Genomic DNA, 18,990 nt, shown 5'->3' with positions numbered 1-18,990 from the left:
TTTGAATCATGGATAAATCTGAACCCAGGTTGTTATAGTGAATGAAAATTAAATCTGATAGATCTTGGGAAGTATTGGAATTCTGGACGTTTTTCACTAAATTCCAATCAAATTATGGTGTAGGAGGCATCCATGTGAGCACTTAGTGTAAATAGGGAGTCTTTTATTTCTCTTAACCCTGGGGCAGTTTAAGGTCAGAGATGGGCGTTGCAAAATATAGATATCGGAACTGCTGGAATATTTTTGAAAAGGTTGGTAAATAAAATATTGGTCAGTATTTAGAGATGGGCGTAACATTGCATGCCGAAATACCCACACCCATACCCTCAGGGACTATTTATTAGTTACCAGTCCCTCACTCATTAGTTTGGACATTTACATTTGGCGCCCGCGTGCATAAACATTTGAAATGACAGACGGAGTAGCACCATGGAATTTGTGAAGTTCCCGTGAGGTTATTGCTGTTTTCATTTGGATTCTTCAGTAACTAGACTGTCAAGATACCAAGTGGACGATGGAAGTCAAGTTTGACTGCTGGTTTACTTTTCAAAACACTTTTGATATCGAGTATTGTGGCAAGGATAGGGTTTTTTTCAGATAGTATGCTGACCGCTGGTATGGGATTTGTGAAAATTCGGACCATAGCAGTTTTGTTATCGCTGTCTTTAAGTTCGTCGTTTGTATTATGGTGGATAACACCTCCGGACTACTCCATGAAAGGTAAAATATTAATTCACTTGTCGAATTTCTTGATGTAAGTCCTCTTCAAGGGGCAGTGTGTGGTAAAAAGCGTACACATTTAGCGAGATTCGATCTCCACCTGAACTTTATTACAACTTTTCTTTAAACTATATTTACACTTGCCACTTACGCAATAGTTTGAAACATAACTTAAGAGTTGGGCATGTATGGAACAAACCTTCGAAAATTTAAAAATACGTGGCAAGTATGGGGAAAGCCTGTTTGCCTGTTGTGAAATATATTATTACTATCAAAATGTCCAGAGTTTTTGTGTCTACATGTATGTGAAAATATCTCCATGAATGTGAAAATATCAAGAATATTATTGTATTATTTTATTCCGGTTCGGTCTTTTCTCAACTGATACCACTCAGCTAATTTAGAAGTTGTTTTCAAAGAGATGCTTATCGTCTCTTATTCAAAACAAAGGCGTTATTTTCATAAAATGAAAATTGTATGTCGTATTTGCGGTAACATTTGGAAAATGTCTATCAGAAGGTATGGCCATCTGCGCAAAACTTTGTTAAAAAAATATTACACGAAATTATTAATTGTTTTATGCTTTTTACAACGTTTTTTTTCGTAGGCTAAACAGAACATTCCAGAACTATTTTTCTTTGTAGACGACTGAACATTTTCTTTCCTTGGCACTGTATTTTAATTATTTTGAGTGTCTTTCAGAACGTCTTCCCCATCAACATTAATAATGATTGTTATTGTCTCGTCTTTTTGTGCGAAGCTAATAAAAGAGATGTAATCTGTTCGTATCAAGTTTACGTTGATTAAAATCAAGGGAATGCCTTAGATTTAACGGAAGACAATTTTTCCACTCAGAAATGATATTGTTGTTCCACTTCAATACATGTAGATTCTGTTATTGAATTGATCCAATTACCGGTAAATTCTCATTGAAACTTCGAGGACGCAGCTGACAAAACTATTTACAGCAATAAATTACTTGTCTGTGAGAAGTATGCTTTTCCACTGTTTCTTTAGTCTTGAAAAGAAAAATATTTACTTGAAGTGGGCAATGGCCTCTCTGTTTTCCAAACTTAAATGTATGAATGCAGAATTATTGTTATACATGGCAAGGAATGATAACTTTTATCAGTGAAGCAAGCATAGTTCATTAAGGAGGAATTGATTGACATCTATTAGATTTATATCCAGAAGCTTCATTATGGGTTTTGAAGAGGCCTTGGATAGACAAAATGTTCTTTGAACACCCAGCAGAGTCAATTAAAATGCTGATAACAAGATTTCTGATTACCACATTGTGCAATTAAAGTCTACAATAATTGTACACGAAGTGAAGTGTGTGCATGCCTCCTATAAAGTATTGCAGTTTGTCAACTTGGTTTCTCTCTTTAATATCAGTTTTTTTTTTTCATTTAGAAGTGGAATAAACTGAACAATTATCTTAATGGTGTATTATTTAAGGGAAATCCTTTGGGTTTAAAGCAGCGGTGAATGTCTTGTAGTGATTTGGGTAACAGTCTTGTGACATTGTTGATTGACATGATACATCTTTTTTCAAGCAAATGTTAATTCCAGTTTTCTTTATTGTTTTTAAAATTGGAAACCAAATGTTGAATAGTCTTTCCTAATGAGAATTTCTGTTAAAAAATGATGGAATGAGGGGTTATTTCTGGAAACTTTGAGGCATCAACAGTCATATTTTTTATTGCTTTTAAAATTACAAACCAAATGGAATTATCTTTCCAATTGAAAAATTTCTTTTAAAAATTGAAGAGTAAGGGGAGTTATTTCTGGAAACTTTGATGCATCAACAGTTCCTATTTTTAGTGCATTATCATGTTTGGTTGAAGTGAGTTCTACGTATGTCGTCAAGTCTTATTTTACAACAAATGGAACTTTCCTGATATTAGACATCATAACCTCAACTTACCTAGTATTAGGAAACAGGTACCCAGACTCTATGAGAGCTATAATTTCAGTATGGTTTTTATGCAGTAAAATATGATGATAAACAAAATTTATCCTGAGATGCAAACAGTACCTTTTTGTGAATAAAAATGACTTACTTCGTGTATTTTTCATGTTTGTTACTTTTTGTTCATGGAGCCATGTCAAAGCTTCATGTACATTGACAAGTTTTAGCAAGTTTTACTGCAAGTTGTACTGCCAAATTACCAATGATGAAAAGCAAATTATCAATACTGAAAAGCTAGCGAACCTAACTGTCTGAGCTGGAAGTTTTATTGATCTAAGAAAAATGGTTTAAACTTGAGGAAATTGTTAATTGATTTTTGGATCTGATAATCATAGGCATTTTAGTTCAATTCTTCTTGAGGTCTAGGATTCATTTTACAGTAAGTGTTTATGAGTTACTTTTCAGGTTTATATGGTTGGCTTATGATTGCCTATAATTTGCCCCAAAATGGCTTTCACAATGTCTTCAGATTTGAACACAGTAAGAACACAGAATTAGTCATTTCTCCTTAATCTCTCAAAAGGTATAATTTTGGGACTGTTTGATTCATTCCCAATCCCATAGATTCTGGGTTACCAGTGGTGATTGTTGTATGTTTTTTTAATTGTATTCAGATTAAGAGCAGTTTAATAGTATTTTCAGATAAGAAAATATTGACATGGATACCAGTAGGGTTAATTCTAGATGATTGTTTTATTACTCTTCTTTAGTTGTGGTTATCTTTAATTCAAGTATGATATAATAAGAAGTCTGTCTTCAACAGAAAGGGAAACTTCACCACTGATATCAGGCAAAGAGTTTGAAAGAGTTCAGACAGAAAACACAGAATTAAAGAGAGAACTTAAACTGGTGCAACAAAGATTAAAAGACCTGTATGAGAGGGATAGCCGCAACCAACAAGGTAGGTTGACATTGGATTCTTGGGAAAGCTGAAATAAGGGTAAACAGTGAGTATGAATATGATGATATTTTTATGTAAAAAGAGTAGGAAAGATGTACTTAACTTTTGGATATTTAACCTTGAATACCAAGTTGCATTCAGCTTCCTTTTGTATATGTACCAAAGACCTGCCTGATAATCTTTGCTGTAACTAAGTCAAAAGAACTGCAGTTTGCCCGGTTCCTTTTATTTAATTAATTTCAGATCACATTTAAAGATTGTAAGGTTACTTAATATGATTATGATTTTTATAACTATAGAAATGATGTTAATTACTGCTATTATTATCATAATTGGTACCTTTATGATGCACCCCTTTTCTTTCTTTCAGCATCACAAAGAAATAAGTCAACTGCATGTGTGAATGACCTTTTCCTTTATCGTTGTGAGGTATGATACGCTACTACTTAGTGCTTTAAACTGCAATCATTGGTCATCCTAGTAAGATGAAAAAAAAGAGATTGTCTAAACTGGAAGAAAAAGCTGCCAATTTAGTGACCTGTGGTCATTTGGCCAGCTAGAATGTAATTAGTACCTAGGTCATTGATCTGAAATTGAAGTGAGATGCACATCTGTATACAATATTTACTCTGTTGACGCCTGGTTGATTCCTTTTTTGAAACATTGCCCCATTACACTGAAATCACCACACAGCAGATACTCAGTACGTGTATGTATGTTATATGAATAAAGGGGTAAGTTTCTAAAGAAACTGTGGTGCTGCGTTGGTGGGAGAGTATAGCAGGTAATTTAGTGTTAACAACTGGGTTGAAAACGTAAATTAGCCACCATAAAGGGTAAAAAAGCTGACGTTTGGAGTGTTAGCCCTTTGTCAGAGCGATTAGATTGTTCTAATCGCTCTGACGAAGGGCTAACGCTCGAAACGTCAGCTTTTTTACCCTTTATGGTGGCTAATTTACGTTTTCAACCCAGTTGTTAACACTAAATTACCTGCTATGTATGTTATAGTTTTTAATGATTTCAAGGAAAAAAATTAATTCAAAATAACTATTTTCTATGCTTTTTGAGAATAATAATATTTTGTTTTTATCCTACTAACAACATGAACTTATACATGTAGTTGTTTTGCTGACTGTAACCCCTATTCAAAAGTATTATTTCCTTTCACAGGTTATACATATTGCAGTGGTCTGTGCAGGTCATGGTGCAAGTCGCCAAGTAGTCACTCTTATTAAGTCTATTCTGTTTCACCGCCGCAATCCACTTCACTTCCATTTCATATCAGATAGCATAGGACAGGAGATTTTGAGTGTCCTTTTTCAGACATGGGCTATTCCAGCAGGTACCACATTTATATTTCTCTGTATATACCTTGGGTCAATTGCTATAACTGACTAATCTAGGTTTGTAATTGAGAAACTAAGTCTATTTACACAATTATGTATCCTGAATGTTTGGGAGAAAATGAAAAAAGTTTCATGCTGGGTGCAGATCAATAGTAAGCCTGAATTACGTCAAGTTGCCTGCAGACTAACCTGCCCAAACTTAAAATTACTTCTCTATTGCCTTAAAATTAGTGTTTATTACTGCAAAGATCCTTCTCATATCCATTTATTAATGCACAGTTCATATATATGATTTTCATGTATTGACAGATATTAACAAACCAATGAAAGTGTTTGCCAAACAGCATGCATCACAAAGATCCTGAGATCTAAATCCCCGAACAATTGCTTTGATTCTTTGGCTTAAGATATAACACAACGTACACCACAACAAGAAAATGTAAAATTTAAACAAAAGAAAAACTTTCTTACTGAAGAATTAGTACACAATTCTGTAGTGTAATAAGTGTCACAAAGGTGTTGGAAGGTGTTCAAAGCATCTATTAAAAGTGTTTGTATGTGAGCGTATGCTGGTTTGTACTGCAATAGTCTAAATTAAGTCAACAGTCTAAAGTCAACAAAATGTTGTTGACACTTCAATTATTAAATTTATCATTATATAAAACATCAAACCTAAGTTTAAACAAGATTAAATCTGTAATGAGCTTACTGAAATGATTTTATACATGGGCAAGTTGATGTGGGGGAGTTGGTCCATGGGTGAGTTGGCTGGATTCTGTCACCCTACATGCACACACTGTAGCATATAAATTGGTGATAAAAGAATAAAAGACAAAAAACATCTTTCTTAATTCTTTACTGAGCTTAAAACTTATCATCTCTACTATTTCTATCTACAAACATTACGCTATTGACATTGCTGATACTAGTAGTATGCAGGACGTGTGCCATGTGAACTTCGTAATAAACCTCGCTCACCTTAGAGTCTCTGTGGCTCAGTGGTAGAGCATTGGAGTGTAAATCCGAAAGTCTGAGGTTCAATTCCTCATGGGGACTCAGAATTTTTTCTTTGTCCCATGCTTGTGACAAGATGAAAAACATCTTTCTCAAATTGGTGATACTTATACCAAACAAAAGGAAGTAAAAAACTGAGTTGGCTACCTTTTTGTTAGTTTTTGTCATATAGGAGTTTGGCTTTGTTTTTTTTTTAATGATTTCATTTCGGTTATCACAGAAATATTGTGAAACCAGTAGAATAAAGTTGACAATCTGTAAATGCATTTCAGCATGGTGATGATTAATTTACTTTTTTTCTTTCTTTTTACAGTTGATACTAGTTTTTATAGCACTGATTCAATAAAGGTAAGAGGCAGACAATTTCATAAAATTTAATACTGACTGCTTCTATCAATTGAAAGTGTGTATTGCCAATATACCTTTAAAAAATTGTCCAAATAGCAAGTGCTAAATTGATCTTTTGGTGAATTTATGTCAACAAGAGTAACTGTTATTGGTAATCATGACTGACACTTTGGCAGCTTGTCCAGGTAAAAGTCATCATCAGAGGGCAAAGTTGCTTTTTTTCTGACTTGTTATACTTTATGGGGCTCAAAAGGGTTTTTATGCCAGGGGAGAATGGATCCAAATAAATGTAACCCATGCTTGATCCTCCCCCAAAATTTTGTTGCCTGAGTTGTAAACAATAAGGCAGCCCCAAATAAATTCAAATGAACAAGGCTGAACTTATTTGTTTCCAAAAGTTGAACATGGCCATTTGTGCAGTAAAAAGGGAAATATTACTTATAAAAAGAGCTTTGAGAAAAGTGAAAGTTTGGCCAACAAAGAAAGGCCAAAAAAACTTTGGGAGAGTGGAGACTCAACAATGGTGCACTTGCGATTGAGGATTGTACAAATTTACATCTATGCTTCACATGGAGTTAAGTTTTTCTGACAGGTGCAAGGTTATCAAATTAGCTCAGAGATATCTTTCAAAAACTGAGTTTTGGAGGGTCTCCAAACACTGCTGCATTGTTGCTATGGCAACAGATGAGGTCTCAAAAACATGCTTAAAAAATTACTCAACAATAGTTTTATTTAAGTGTTGAAAAATTTCCCTGATGATGAGATTGATAGTCTTGTAATCTTTAGTTAGAAGACTCTAAGACTTTGATGGCAGAAAATGTCACTTTCAAGCCTCTTTAAGTCATGGTTCACAAAGAATGATTGTTCAGTTTTGCTATGATTTTATTAGCTGTAAAATTACAGGTAGCTTATGTCAGTTGTGATTCTCAACTAGTGGTTAAGATTATAAAATGACAGCCAATTGTTCTCTTGTGTAAACCATGTGCTATAAATGTCCATTATTACAAGCTACATGTCCACTAAGTAACTGATGGAAGAGTTCACTTTGAAACAGCTCAATAAAAACAGAGAGATATGCAGAGTAAGAAAATAAAGCCCTTAAATTGTGAGTTTGTTCAGAATCTATTATTGGAACTTCAGATCTCTTCCTTTCTAAAGCTGTGCATGTCAGGAATGTTTTCTTAAGGATCATTTTTGTATCAAGTATTTTTTTTTCAAAAGCAGTGTATTTATGGAGTTATGATTGCAATTTTTTGTTACAGGATAAAGTGTCTTGGATACCTAATAAACATTATTCTGGAATCTTTGGTTTAATGAAGTTGGTGTTAACTGAAGTTCTTCCACAATCGCTAGACAAGGTATGAAGTTAAACTTGTATTCATGTGGTTATCACCAAGTTAACTTTGTGTTTTAGGGAATTTAGGATTACCAGAGAGTGCTTATCAATTCAGTTTATGATTTTTTCCTTCTTAGTTATTTCACTTGACAAGTATTTTATGATCTTGGTTGTATTAAATAGAAAATAAGACATTCCTTTCACGTCAAGTTCTGAGGCCCCTATAAATGTAAGACTGAAATTTGTTATGCATAAGTTATTCCTGACAAATAGAATTAAAAGAAATGTCATATCAAGATTTGAGTTTGGATGGAAATAAAATATTTTTGAAGATGGGGGGGTGTTATTTGGCACTATTTGCAACCCCTACACATCTGGTGAGAGCAAAATTAACCTAACATATAAAAATAAAAACTGAGCATGGTAGAAATAACCCTACCACCTTGTTTAGTTATCACATTTATTATCTGAGATAAATTTTGTATTGTGTTTGTGCTGTCCTTATGGATGTTATATATCGCCATAGGTACTTGTTCTGGATACAGATGTCATATTTGCATCTGATGTGGCTGAACTGTGGAGAATGTTTGATCAACTTACAGGAAGAAAGGTCAGAATCAACATGGTGGTAATCTTTTGGATTTTATTGTTGGCCCATTTGTATTCTTTGGGAAATTGTTGTTATGGCATGTGCCCCTCTGTCCTATCTGTTGTGTATGGGTATGTTGCTGCCTCTTGAGTTTTGGGTGAACTGTGCCCATGAGTCGCAATAATTTTAACACTTGAATAATGAAACTGATGTATTTATTTACTTTTTTCAACTTTTTTTTACTTTCCTAATTTCTGTTAAGGCTATTGGTCTTGTAGACAACCAAAGTGATTGGTATCTTGGCAAATTATGGAAAAACCATAAACCCTGGCCTGCTTTGGTGAGTCTTAAAATTGTTTAAATTTAAAGCAGTGATGCTTTTTAACTGTCAGTTGTGAATGCTTTGGGAGCAGATGGTAGTATTATGGAATTGTTCACTGGTGAGGTGGAGATGTCCTGAAATGGAATGTTGGAAATGGTGTGGACAGATATTTGAAAACCCTAAAGGGATGTGCTGTAAAAGTAAAGGTGTTTCCCAGTATAGCACAAAATAGTGATCCTGGTGGGTTTGAACTCATTCCTTTCCATCCAGAATCCAGTGTGCAAACCATTAGGTGACTGCATGAACCTTGGGCACAGGAATTTTAATTTTTATGCTTATTTATTTAGGGGAGAGGGTTCAACACAGGAGTTATACTTCTGGACCTGTTCAAGTTGCGCCAAGATAAGTGGACCAGTCTGTGGAGACTGACTGCTGAGAGGGAACTTATGAACATGCTGGCCACCTCTCTTGCAGATCAGGTGAGCTCATAATCCTTTCTTTTACAGTTACATGTGGCTATGTTGGACTGGTGGTTTTTTTTTTAGAATAAGAGAGTCAATTATTTCAACCTTTGGAAAATCACTCAAGGCTCTAATTGTGGACCTGACATCCAATTAGAGGTCCCCCCCCCCCCCCCCCCCCCAAAAAAAAAAAAAAAAACTATGACAGCTTAACATTTTACCTCTACAGTAAATGGCAAACAATACTTTGGGGGAAGTTAGCTCATGTCTGACATGTACAAAATGGATCTTGAGGATCTCCTGGTAATTCCTGAATCACTATGTGGGATACCTGTGGCAGACCATGGCAAAAATTTGCTTGAGTGTTGTTGTCATCAGATATAGAAATTAGCCTCATGCCTATGCTTCTCACTGAAGTTAGGCTCAATGTTAAATGAATCCAAAATTTATATCCTTCCATAACTTATTAAGTAGATGTTTGTGTGTTTCTTTTGAAGGACATATTTAATGCAGTGATAAAGAGTAATCCCCATCTAGTGTTAAAACTGCCATGTACATGGAATGTTCAGCTTGGAGACAACACTCGCAGTGCTGTGAGTACTTTCCTTTTATGTCATCCAGTAATTAGTGTCATATGTCTGTATAGGTAGCTGTCACTACACATTTAGTGCAGCAACTGTATTAAGTACATGTAAACAAAGAAAATAGTCATCAGTTGATAGAGCTCTTGTCAAATGGAACACTTTTTAAAGGCTCTGATAAACAAGCAGCAAATCACCAAATGCCATGTGGTAGGAGAACATAAGGCAGATATTTACAGATTGCAGATGAGACTACTGGTCAGGTTACAAGTCCTGCATTTTAACTATGTAGCATGCTTACCCCTGCAGTTTGCAATATGTAGTGGTGAAATAAATGAGGCATCCTGTTGTAATTATGCCTCTAACAAAGTAAAAAAAGACACAAAAATACTAAGAATCATCTTCTTGTATACCATATTTACAGAACTGTTACAAGGATGTCTCTGAATTAAAGGTGAGCTGAAAGTTTGGTTTTTTTTTTTCAAAATTGGCAGTTATGTATTGTATAGATATTCTTATTAAAATAACCATGACACTAATTGACAAATCAAGTGCTATAAATATTTTTTATAATTATTATAATAGTTTAATTTATTATTTGGTTTCTCTGTAAATTTATTTACTCTCTCAATCTTGATTGAAGTTTTATTTATCAGTGATTAGTTCTGCATGTGAGGGGGCCTCTTAATCTCTAGTCGAAGCACACATTTCTCAGCTCACAAAACCTCCCATAGAAAGCTGAGGCATTAAGTTTGTTTCCATATCACCATGTAGGTTATTCACTGGAACTCCCCGAAAAAGCAGCTTGTGAAGAACAAGTATGAAGAGTTTTTCAGGAACTTGTATTTGACTTTCTTGGAATATGATGGTAACTTTTTAAGGTAAGTCAACAGATCTCATATCAAATTATATTACAAGAATCTGCGGGTACCAACAGAAGTGTCAGTGTTCTTAACTTGAATAAATCATGGTGATCCCCTAGAGCCCCATTTACTGAAAAGAAGGGGCACTGAAAGAACTTGAACAAGTCAAAAAGTTTTAGTTTTAACAGCATTCTGCAACTGGCAACAGAAAAATGTGAACCAGAAATCCAAAACATCAGTGCTTATTTGGGGGTTGATGGCAAGAAACTTCATTGATTAATGACTCACTATATAATCAAGAAGAATCAGTGTTTCAATGATTAGAGATTTGTGACATCTACTGTTACTAGGCGATGGATATTCTCTTGTGATGAAAATGATACAAAGTTGAATAACACAATAGATGGAGCTAGGCAGCAGCCATCAGACAAGGTAACAGACAGTTATTTTTCTCTAGAGGGTTGTAGTGCTTTTCTAATAGACCATAAACACAAGGTTCTCAGGAGCAGTAGTTTTTTTCAAGTGGTAGCTTTCTACAAAATGAAGTAAATTTTGGAAGGATGTTGATTTATCTCTTTAGATCTTTGATAACCTTAGTAGCCCTGAATTTGAGTGAGGCAATCCTTCATCTTATATGTATGGACATATAGATAATGATGTGTGCTGAAGGAAAAGTGTAAATTAATTGCTGTGTTTACATTCAGAGTGCAGGAAACGTGGACAGTGAGGATGCATGCTATGAATTTAAGCAAGAGCAAGATTTGACACACAGGACTCATCTATACTATCTTGATTATGATTTTTCACAGGTAAGCTGAATTGCACTTTTGTAAGCTTCAGATTGTTTGGTAAAATGGAGGTGAATTGCTCGATTTTTTTTTTGTTTTGATGAGGGTGCAATCAGAAATAATTGAGTGGGATCATTTTTATTCTTATTCCTGAATGTTTTAAGGACCTTTTTGCTTTTCCTCAATTAGATAAGCAAGGGGAAGAAAAGGGTAATTGAAAGAAGATTATTGTTTTCTGTTATAAAAAAGAAGGAAATAAGTGATATATAAAGATTTAAGCTTGTCATATTGTTTATCGTAAATGGAACAAATAAGGCATGTAAGGTGTTATCATTTTTAAAACTGAATGACACCCTGTCTGCGAAAGTAGTAGGTTATCAACCTTTCAATTCACTTATCACATCCTGTTCACAATTATATAATCATGTTGATCTCTCTGAATAAAGCTCACTTCTGCATAACTGACTCTTGGTGTGTCTAATTGACAGGCTGTTGAACCCTCAGATGTTACACTTGTAGTGCAGCTTTCCATTGACAGGCTACAGATGATTGAGACTATTTGTCTCCATTGGGAAGGTAAAAGTGAAAGTGAAATTTGTCTCTCTTTCAGTGAAGGAAGTGTTACAGATTCTTTCAAAGACTTCAAGAAGAGCCAAAAACAAAATAGACACAGGAAAACATTAATTTTAATTAGTAATAAAGATAGCTAAATCATGTGATGGGTCAGAAATCCATGGCAAGTTTGTTGGCTGATACAACAAATAAACTCCTAAGTGTTAAAAATAAAATGCAAAATTAAAACTGCTTTTCTTAGAAATAACACAGTAACTGTAACAATGTATTCCATTTACCTCTACTGTTCAATGTGCTGGACCAATATTGTCACTAAATATTTGATACCATTGTAACCAAAGTTTTTTTGGAAGATCTTGATACCATTCAAAAGATATCAATTCTTTCAACACTGCTTGGGACTTGACCATTTTATCCAATGCCCTGTTTCAGGTCCCATCAGTTTAGCTTTGTACATGTCTGACAGTGAGGCACAACAGTTCCTAAGCTATGTTCAGAGCTCAACTGAATTAGTGAAAAGAAAAAATGTAGGATATCACATTGTCTTCAGGGAAGGAGTAAGTAAATAATGTTCTGTTTGATTTTTTTCACCATAAACAGGTAATACCAGTCGCTTTTTCATTATTTTAAATTTGCAAAATTAATGGACTGGTGTTATATGCACTTTGATTTCTCAAATACCCTTGCACTGATATGCCCAAATGTTCCCATCAGGTCTGCTGGTTTTCAGTCTGATAAAACCTTCTAAAAGTTAGTGAGCTACAGACTCTTGTTTTCTCCCAAACAGAAAGTGGTATTCTCAAGTATTATTAACTATTATGACATAACTTAGACATAACATGTACTCTGATTGTTCAAAAATCTATTGAATATTTACCTGTATTCCCATAGAAAACTGAAACAGTGCCCACATTGGGCAAATTCTTTGATTTTAATTTGTTTAAACAGCTTCCTAGGCTTGCAGACTTTTAAAACTTTCCGTACAGATTATCAGATTGCAATTGCAGTGTTAGGCCAGTTCTGGTGACAAAAATTGCACTATTTATAGTAGTATTCCTCATTATCACTTAATAATTTGTGCCTTCATCTTGCATGTTGCCATTTCTCCCTAGTTTTCTTAGTTTTCACTTGGCAATAAATTATAATTACAGTCTTCATTCTTCTGGCTGGCAGTTCGTCTAGTTTCTGGGACTTGGATTGGATTATGGCACTTTTTGATAGGTTTCATGGGAATCAGCAACCTGACCGCAAACTAAGATTAAATATATATTTCTCTCTGACAAACTTCACTCATCTATGTGTCATAACATGATGATCATGTAGAGCCTACTTACACATTGTATTGATGAATGGATGAAAACAGTGAATTAGTTCAATCTGTTTCTTTTAGCTATGGTCATTTAATATCCTAATTTTTAAGATGTCAGCTTCCCTATGCATTAACAGATAATAATTGTCAATCTTAAGTGTTAGTATGATGCCTCATCTTTTATCTCAACTGGGTTTCTAACCTCTTTTTCAGCAATTTTATCCAGTAAACTACCTCAGAAACATTGCTTTGGAACATGTGCACACTCCATTTGTATTTTTGAGTGACATTGATTTTGTACCAGGGCCAGGAGCATACAGCTCTATGAGGTTTGTTGAAACATAAAACATCACTTTTTAGTGTTCTTTCTTTACTGAATCTGAATTATCTAAATGTCAGGCCAGTTATTTGCGAGAAGTACATGTTCTATTTGTTCCAAAAAATCAACTGATTAATTTGTTTTTTAACTTGATCATATATCCCTGTTTGGTAGGAATCAATGAAAGGCATCATGTCATCTATTTTTTTTCTCACCCATGAGGAGCAGGGTCATGGTTGATCAGTCATATTATAATAGTATTTAATATGTACTACCCTTTAAGCATTTTCAAATTTCCATCAGCCCACAGCAGTAACTTTCCATTATTGTTTGAACAGGCAATGGTTGAAAGCAGCTTCAAACATGAACAAAAAGGTCAGTTGATATTAATGATTGAAGGTTTTGGCAAAAGAGGGGTCTGTCAAATTTCAAAATTGTGTTACTTAATATTTAACTATTGTGTAACATGTTGGAAATCATGTATCATTATAACTTTGAGCTTGTGTCTTAAAGGTATTGATATAATGTTCTATTCTTACCCCTGAGTTTAAAACCCCGCTATGGTAGTGAAAGAAAGGTCAATCCACTGAGCACCAGCCTATTTCAGATTTAAAAATAGTAGGTAATACTTCGTATTTGTTTGCAGGCATTTGTTGTTCCAGCCTTCGAGACTCTTCACTACAAATTAGATTTTCCAAAGACAAAAGCACAGTTGCTGTCTCAGTGGGACCTGGGCTCAATATTTACATTTAGGTGGGTTCAATAAGGGATTATAACTTTTTCATTTTCAATGAAGCCCATTTTTTTCAAAGAGGCCATTTATCAGACTGAAATCATAAAATGGTGGATGGAGAAGAAATTATTATATTTTAGAGCAGATAGTTAAGAACCTATGATCAAGACATAAAATATATCATTGAAAGAATTTTGTTCTTGTAGTAATTGCATATTAAGAAATTAAATGTTTATTTTACTATCATGATTATTGATGCAGAATTCTCTTCCTTGCAACATGCAGAGAATGTAAGTTTGTTACAGGTTATGATTGAAAAATCCACACCCAGGTAGTGTGTCACAAGTGTTAATGGTGTGAAGGATTAGTCAGATGACCAATGTTTCATCTGACATTTCTTGATCTTTATCCAGACACCATGAGTGGAGTAAAGGTCATGCAGCAACCAATTATGCCAAGTGGAGAACAGCTACCACCCCATACACTGTAAGTAGTGGCAGTAAGAACATTATATCACGTTACTAATATTATTTGACTTTACTTCACAGAATGGTGTAATCTGAATTTGTAGCTTGACCCACACATTCATAGCTGCATCATAGTGTACTCTTATAAATGAAATTTTGAATTTGAATCATACAAATGGAAACATCAGGAAACTTTCTGACTGTGATCTAGAAAATTTTGACCTTAATATGATGCAAAAGACAGGCACAGAGTCTCACAAGCACAAAAATAATTCTGCAATTGAAACTTTCCTTTTTTTTTTTGAGTTGGAACAGTAAAAAATGCAACTTGTCTTTTCTCATTTCTGTTTTTCTTTAAGTTATGGAACTAAGTGGCATGATTGCAGCAGGCCCAGATTGCTTTTTCTGGACTGGCTCACATCAGCCTGTCCTGCCTTGCACATGTCAGCTGTCACTATGGTCTTCTTTGGGATTGCCCAAGTGGGGTGGGACAGTTCGTGTGATAATACTAGCTAATCATTATTCAATAAATAAAAACTACTTTTTAAAATCAATTTCATTTTATGTAAAGCATTTGTTTAAATTTATTCATTACAGATTCAGTGGGAAGAAGATTTTGAGCCTTACATAGTTGTGAGGAATAATATCAGCAGATATGACAAACGTTTTGTTGGATTTGGTTGGAATAAAGTAGCTCACATAATGGAGTTACAAGCTCAGGGGTAAGTTAAATATGTTAGAATTGCCATAATAAGCAGTCTACTTGATGGTGAGTTAATTGAAGAAATAGAATTGTCTTCAAATAAAAATTAAATTGTATATTTAGACAACGAATTTAAAATTAACTTCAGTCTAGACTTTGGTAGATACTTTTTAAAAGATGAGGTGTTTTTCTTGAGTCACTAAGAGCATTCCCATACTCGAAGCTTTATTGTGACAGTATAATTATAATTATTATATACAGTGATTATATCCTGGAAATAAACTGTATATAATGGGAAGTTTCCCAACCCCTTATTTTTATTTCAGCCAATGGAAAAAAGTATATATTTCTTGTGATCTCATTAGTGGAAAAAATCATAATTCAGTACTGTGACTTTCTCTTATTTTCTGTGAATTTTCAAATTTGTCAATTGGGAAGCAGGCAGATTGACCACTTGTTTTCAAAGAAGCTGGGTATAAGTAAGTTCTCTGACACAGAGATAAGGATGGGAACTAGAGACTTGTATTATTTTGTAATTTGTATTATGCTTTGAGTCTCCACATCAGATTGTACAAATTAAAACGATAAGCATTTCAAAAGGTGAAATAAATTTTCTTCAACATCTTGAAAATATTTTGAAAAATAATCGCCTGAAGAAGACTAGCAGTATGCAGTCAAAACGTCGCGATCTACATCACACATGAGACAAACGAAAAACTTAGCTTTTATAAAAATACATTGGTGCCCTAAATGCTCCAACTTTACCCCACAGTAAGGGAAAATACCACAGATATGATGGGCTAAATTTTAGTGTGCTGGACTCCATGAGATAAGCCACAGTCAAATGAGCCACTTAATTTGACAGCTGCAGGACTTCACTTTTAATCTATAAGCATTCTTTAAATTACATGACTTTGTTTACCATAATTTTGGATTGTGTGATGTTGTGTGTTTATCCACATGTGCAATCTCAACCATGGGAAACTTGAGAGTTATGATCATTATGGTGATGCCACTACTAATAGCAACTTGAGACAAATAGTTCAGGTTTAAAATGGCTGTGTTTTTTACCATCTTTTTGCATATATACTTACATACTTGCATATATATATATACTAACTTGTTTACTATTATGTCTTTCAAACTTGAGTGTATATGGTATTGTCAATTTAAGGGCAACATGGTGTAGAGATTATTACTTCATAGGGGCAGTATTTTCAACTCAGTGTTATCAAAACTTATACCTAGTTTTTGTTCACAGGTATGAATTTGTAGTTTTACCAAATGTGTTCAGCATACACATGCCACACTCACCTTCATTTGATATATTTAAATTCAGATCCAGTGCATTGTACAGAAGGTGAGTGCAAATTTACAAACTTGTGAAATATTGAAACTGTCTGAAAGTTTGAAAAAAATTCTAGGCCTGTATGGGATTTTCACTTTATCTCAAGTAGTGTTCAGTACTGGGAAGATTGCTTTCATATCCACTTCTTTATTGGAAATTCACACATATGATTTTCATTTATGACATGCATTCATACACCACTTCATGGGTTTATTTGGAACCAACATAATGACCAGCTCTCAGTTGGCTTGTTAGCTCAGTTGGTAGAGCACTGCATCAGTATCACAGAGGTCATGGGTTTAAATCTTGTACAGGCCTGAATTTTTTTCAGGCCTTATTTTCACTACTGCTCAAGTAGTGTTCATTACTGCGAAGATCACTTTCATATTCATTTCTTCTCATTGATAGTGGTGACCTGTTGAATTTTTGTTCACAGATGCCTCAGTAGATTAAAACAAGAATTTGTTCAAGATATGATAACAAAGTATGGAAGGGAACATTTGGGAGATGTGGACATGGATAGTTAACAACTGTTATCTTGATTTGTTTTTAGTCATGTTTAAATCTGTCAGTTTTAATTAGCAGTTGAAAACAAAATACTTTTTATTTAAACAAGCTTGGAGAAAGTTTTACTAGGTAACAAACCAAGTGCTGAGGGGGTTTTATGTCATGATTCCTAGATCAGAGCAGAACAGTTGTATCATTACTGGAAGAACAAGGTAGCATCGCAGCTGTTTGTGTTGTAGTAAAATAGAGCTAACTCTTTACACCCTAACATAGGTGTTCTTATTCTCCTTGCTGTTCCCTATACATTTCCATTGAGGCTGACATGGAGAATTTGTTCACCTTTCAAGTGCTTCTCCAGTTGTCTTATTGGCAATCATTTCCTTTATTCTCATGACATTAGAGTTTGATTCAGCAGTAATACTCAAGAAGAAATTAGATGCCAACCATTCTTAGTGGTTAAAGGGTTGACCCTTTCTTAGCCAACCCAAAGCTTAGTTTAAACATGCTTGGCACAGATGAAAGTGGTATGAAAACAGCTATAGATATAGTTTTGTTTTGTAATACATGTAATTAAGCTGAGTTAGTTACAAACTGTAATAAATAACAACTGTCTTCACTTCATTTCCAAATTCAATTAAATCAAAGGCACTCTTTTAACTTACAAACTTTCATATTTCAGTGAACACACTGTTGATACATGAACTAAACTTTTAATAACAATTCAAAAGCAGTAGTTTTTATAGGGGGTTTTTTTTTTAAGGTTTTACTTAAATTGAATCCTTACACATTCTGATACTTATAGCTATTTTATGAGGGGATAGTACCTGCAATAGTTGAAGTTACAGTTATTTATTTTTATGTGTACCAACAGCATATGTGTTATTTGAGAGGTGCATGAAGAGCATTGTTTACTATAAATTTCCTGTCAGTGGCCATCATTCTTTGTTGTTGCAGTGCTGACTATGTTCTCTTCTGAATCTATTTTTGTTACAGTGATGAGTGAAAATCAGTCAGGTTGCATCCACAAAATACAAATCAAAATTATTTACCCTTGAATTTCAAATCCATGTAGGTAATTCTAATTTATTTTCACAGAAATTTTATTTTATTTACACAAGGGTTGAGGTTAGTTGTCACAAATTATTTGATAAATCCATGATCTATAGAGTAATAAATTGTAATAAAAATATTCAAATGATTCAACCAATAAAATATTATCAAGATGCTTCACTGTTTCCCTATTACTGACCCAAGTGTTGCTGTAGTTGTAGAGCATCGAGAAGAAAAAGTAGTATACACATGTAACAGCAATAATGGTCGCTTCTTTGAGCCAAAGGACTATTGAAACAAATGTTAAAGGACTCAATCAACCCAGTAAGAAAATGAGTCAAGATCCATTGTGGTTCTATCATTAGTGTCCAAGCAAATGTAAGAACAGAGCCCATTCCTGGATTTTGAGGGAAACCACACTAGTTGGTGAGAGACAGGCATAACACTGCACTAACCCTGAATCTTAACAACTTGAGAAGCAGTGCACTGGTTTCACTGTTGTTGTCCATCAGTGTGTGTATGTGTCCTTCTATCTCTTACTTTCATTGATAACAGCTTTTTGTGCATTAGTAATGGAAATTTTGCCATAGGTTTGAAGGTTGAGGGACATCAGAGCTAGGGGGCAGGGTTATAGCTCCCATCAATTTCAAGCAGAGATGTTGAAGTTTCTTAGTGAACACCCCTCCCCCCATACCCTCCAAGAAGCATCCAGCTATTCACCCCTCTTCCTTCTCCCC

At 34.4% G+C, this 18,990-nt stretch overlaps 1 protein-coding gene and 1 non-coding gene across 2 annotated transcripts; both read left to right on the top strand.

The window, feature by feature from the left end:
• Positions 1-395: 395 nt before the first annotated feature.
• LOC131798521 (xylosyl- and glucuronyltransferase LARGE1) lies at positions 396-18,423 on the top strand. Its single transcript, XM_059116176.2, has 23 exons — positions 396-720; positions 3,459-3,596; positions 3,967-4,025; positions 4,767-4,938; positions 6,270-6,304; positions 7,567-7,662; positions 8,167-8,250; positions 8,492-8,569; positions 8,899-9,030; positions 9,510-9,605; positions 10,018-10,047; positions 10,368-10,474; positions 10,807-10,888; positions 11,161-11,265; positions 11,733-11,820; positions 12,250-12,374; positions 13,340-13,455; positions 13,784-13,820; positions 14,092-14,198; positions 14,592-14,664; positions 15,243-15,367; positions 16,610-16,708; positions 17,133-18,423. The coding sequence occupies exons 1-23, from the start codon at positions 603-605 to the stop codon at positions 17,221-17,223; spliced, it is 2,193 nt and encodes a 730-aa protein (XP_058972159.2). The 5' UTR covers positions 396-602; the 3' UTR covers positions 17,224-18,423.
• Trnay-gua (transfer RNA tyrosine (anticodon GUA)) lies at positions 5,927-5,998 on the top strand. The gene has a single exon. It is a non-coding gene; the product is annotated as a tRNA-Tyr (tRNA).
• Positions 18,424-18,990: the final 567 nt, after the last annotated feature.

Source organism: Pocillopora verrucosa, chromosome 8 (assembly GCF_036669915.1).
Source record: "Pocillopora verrucosa isolate sample1 chromosome 8, ASM3666991v2, whole genome shotgun sequence".
NCBI lineage: Eukaryota > Metazoa > Cnidaria > Anthozoa > Scleractinia > Pocilloporidae > Pocillopora > Pocillopora verrucosa.
This window is presented reverse-complemented; position numbering and strand designations above follow the sequence as displayed.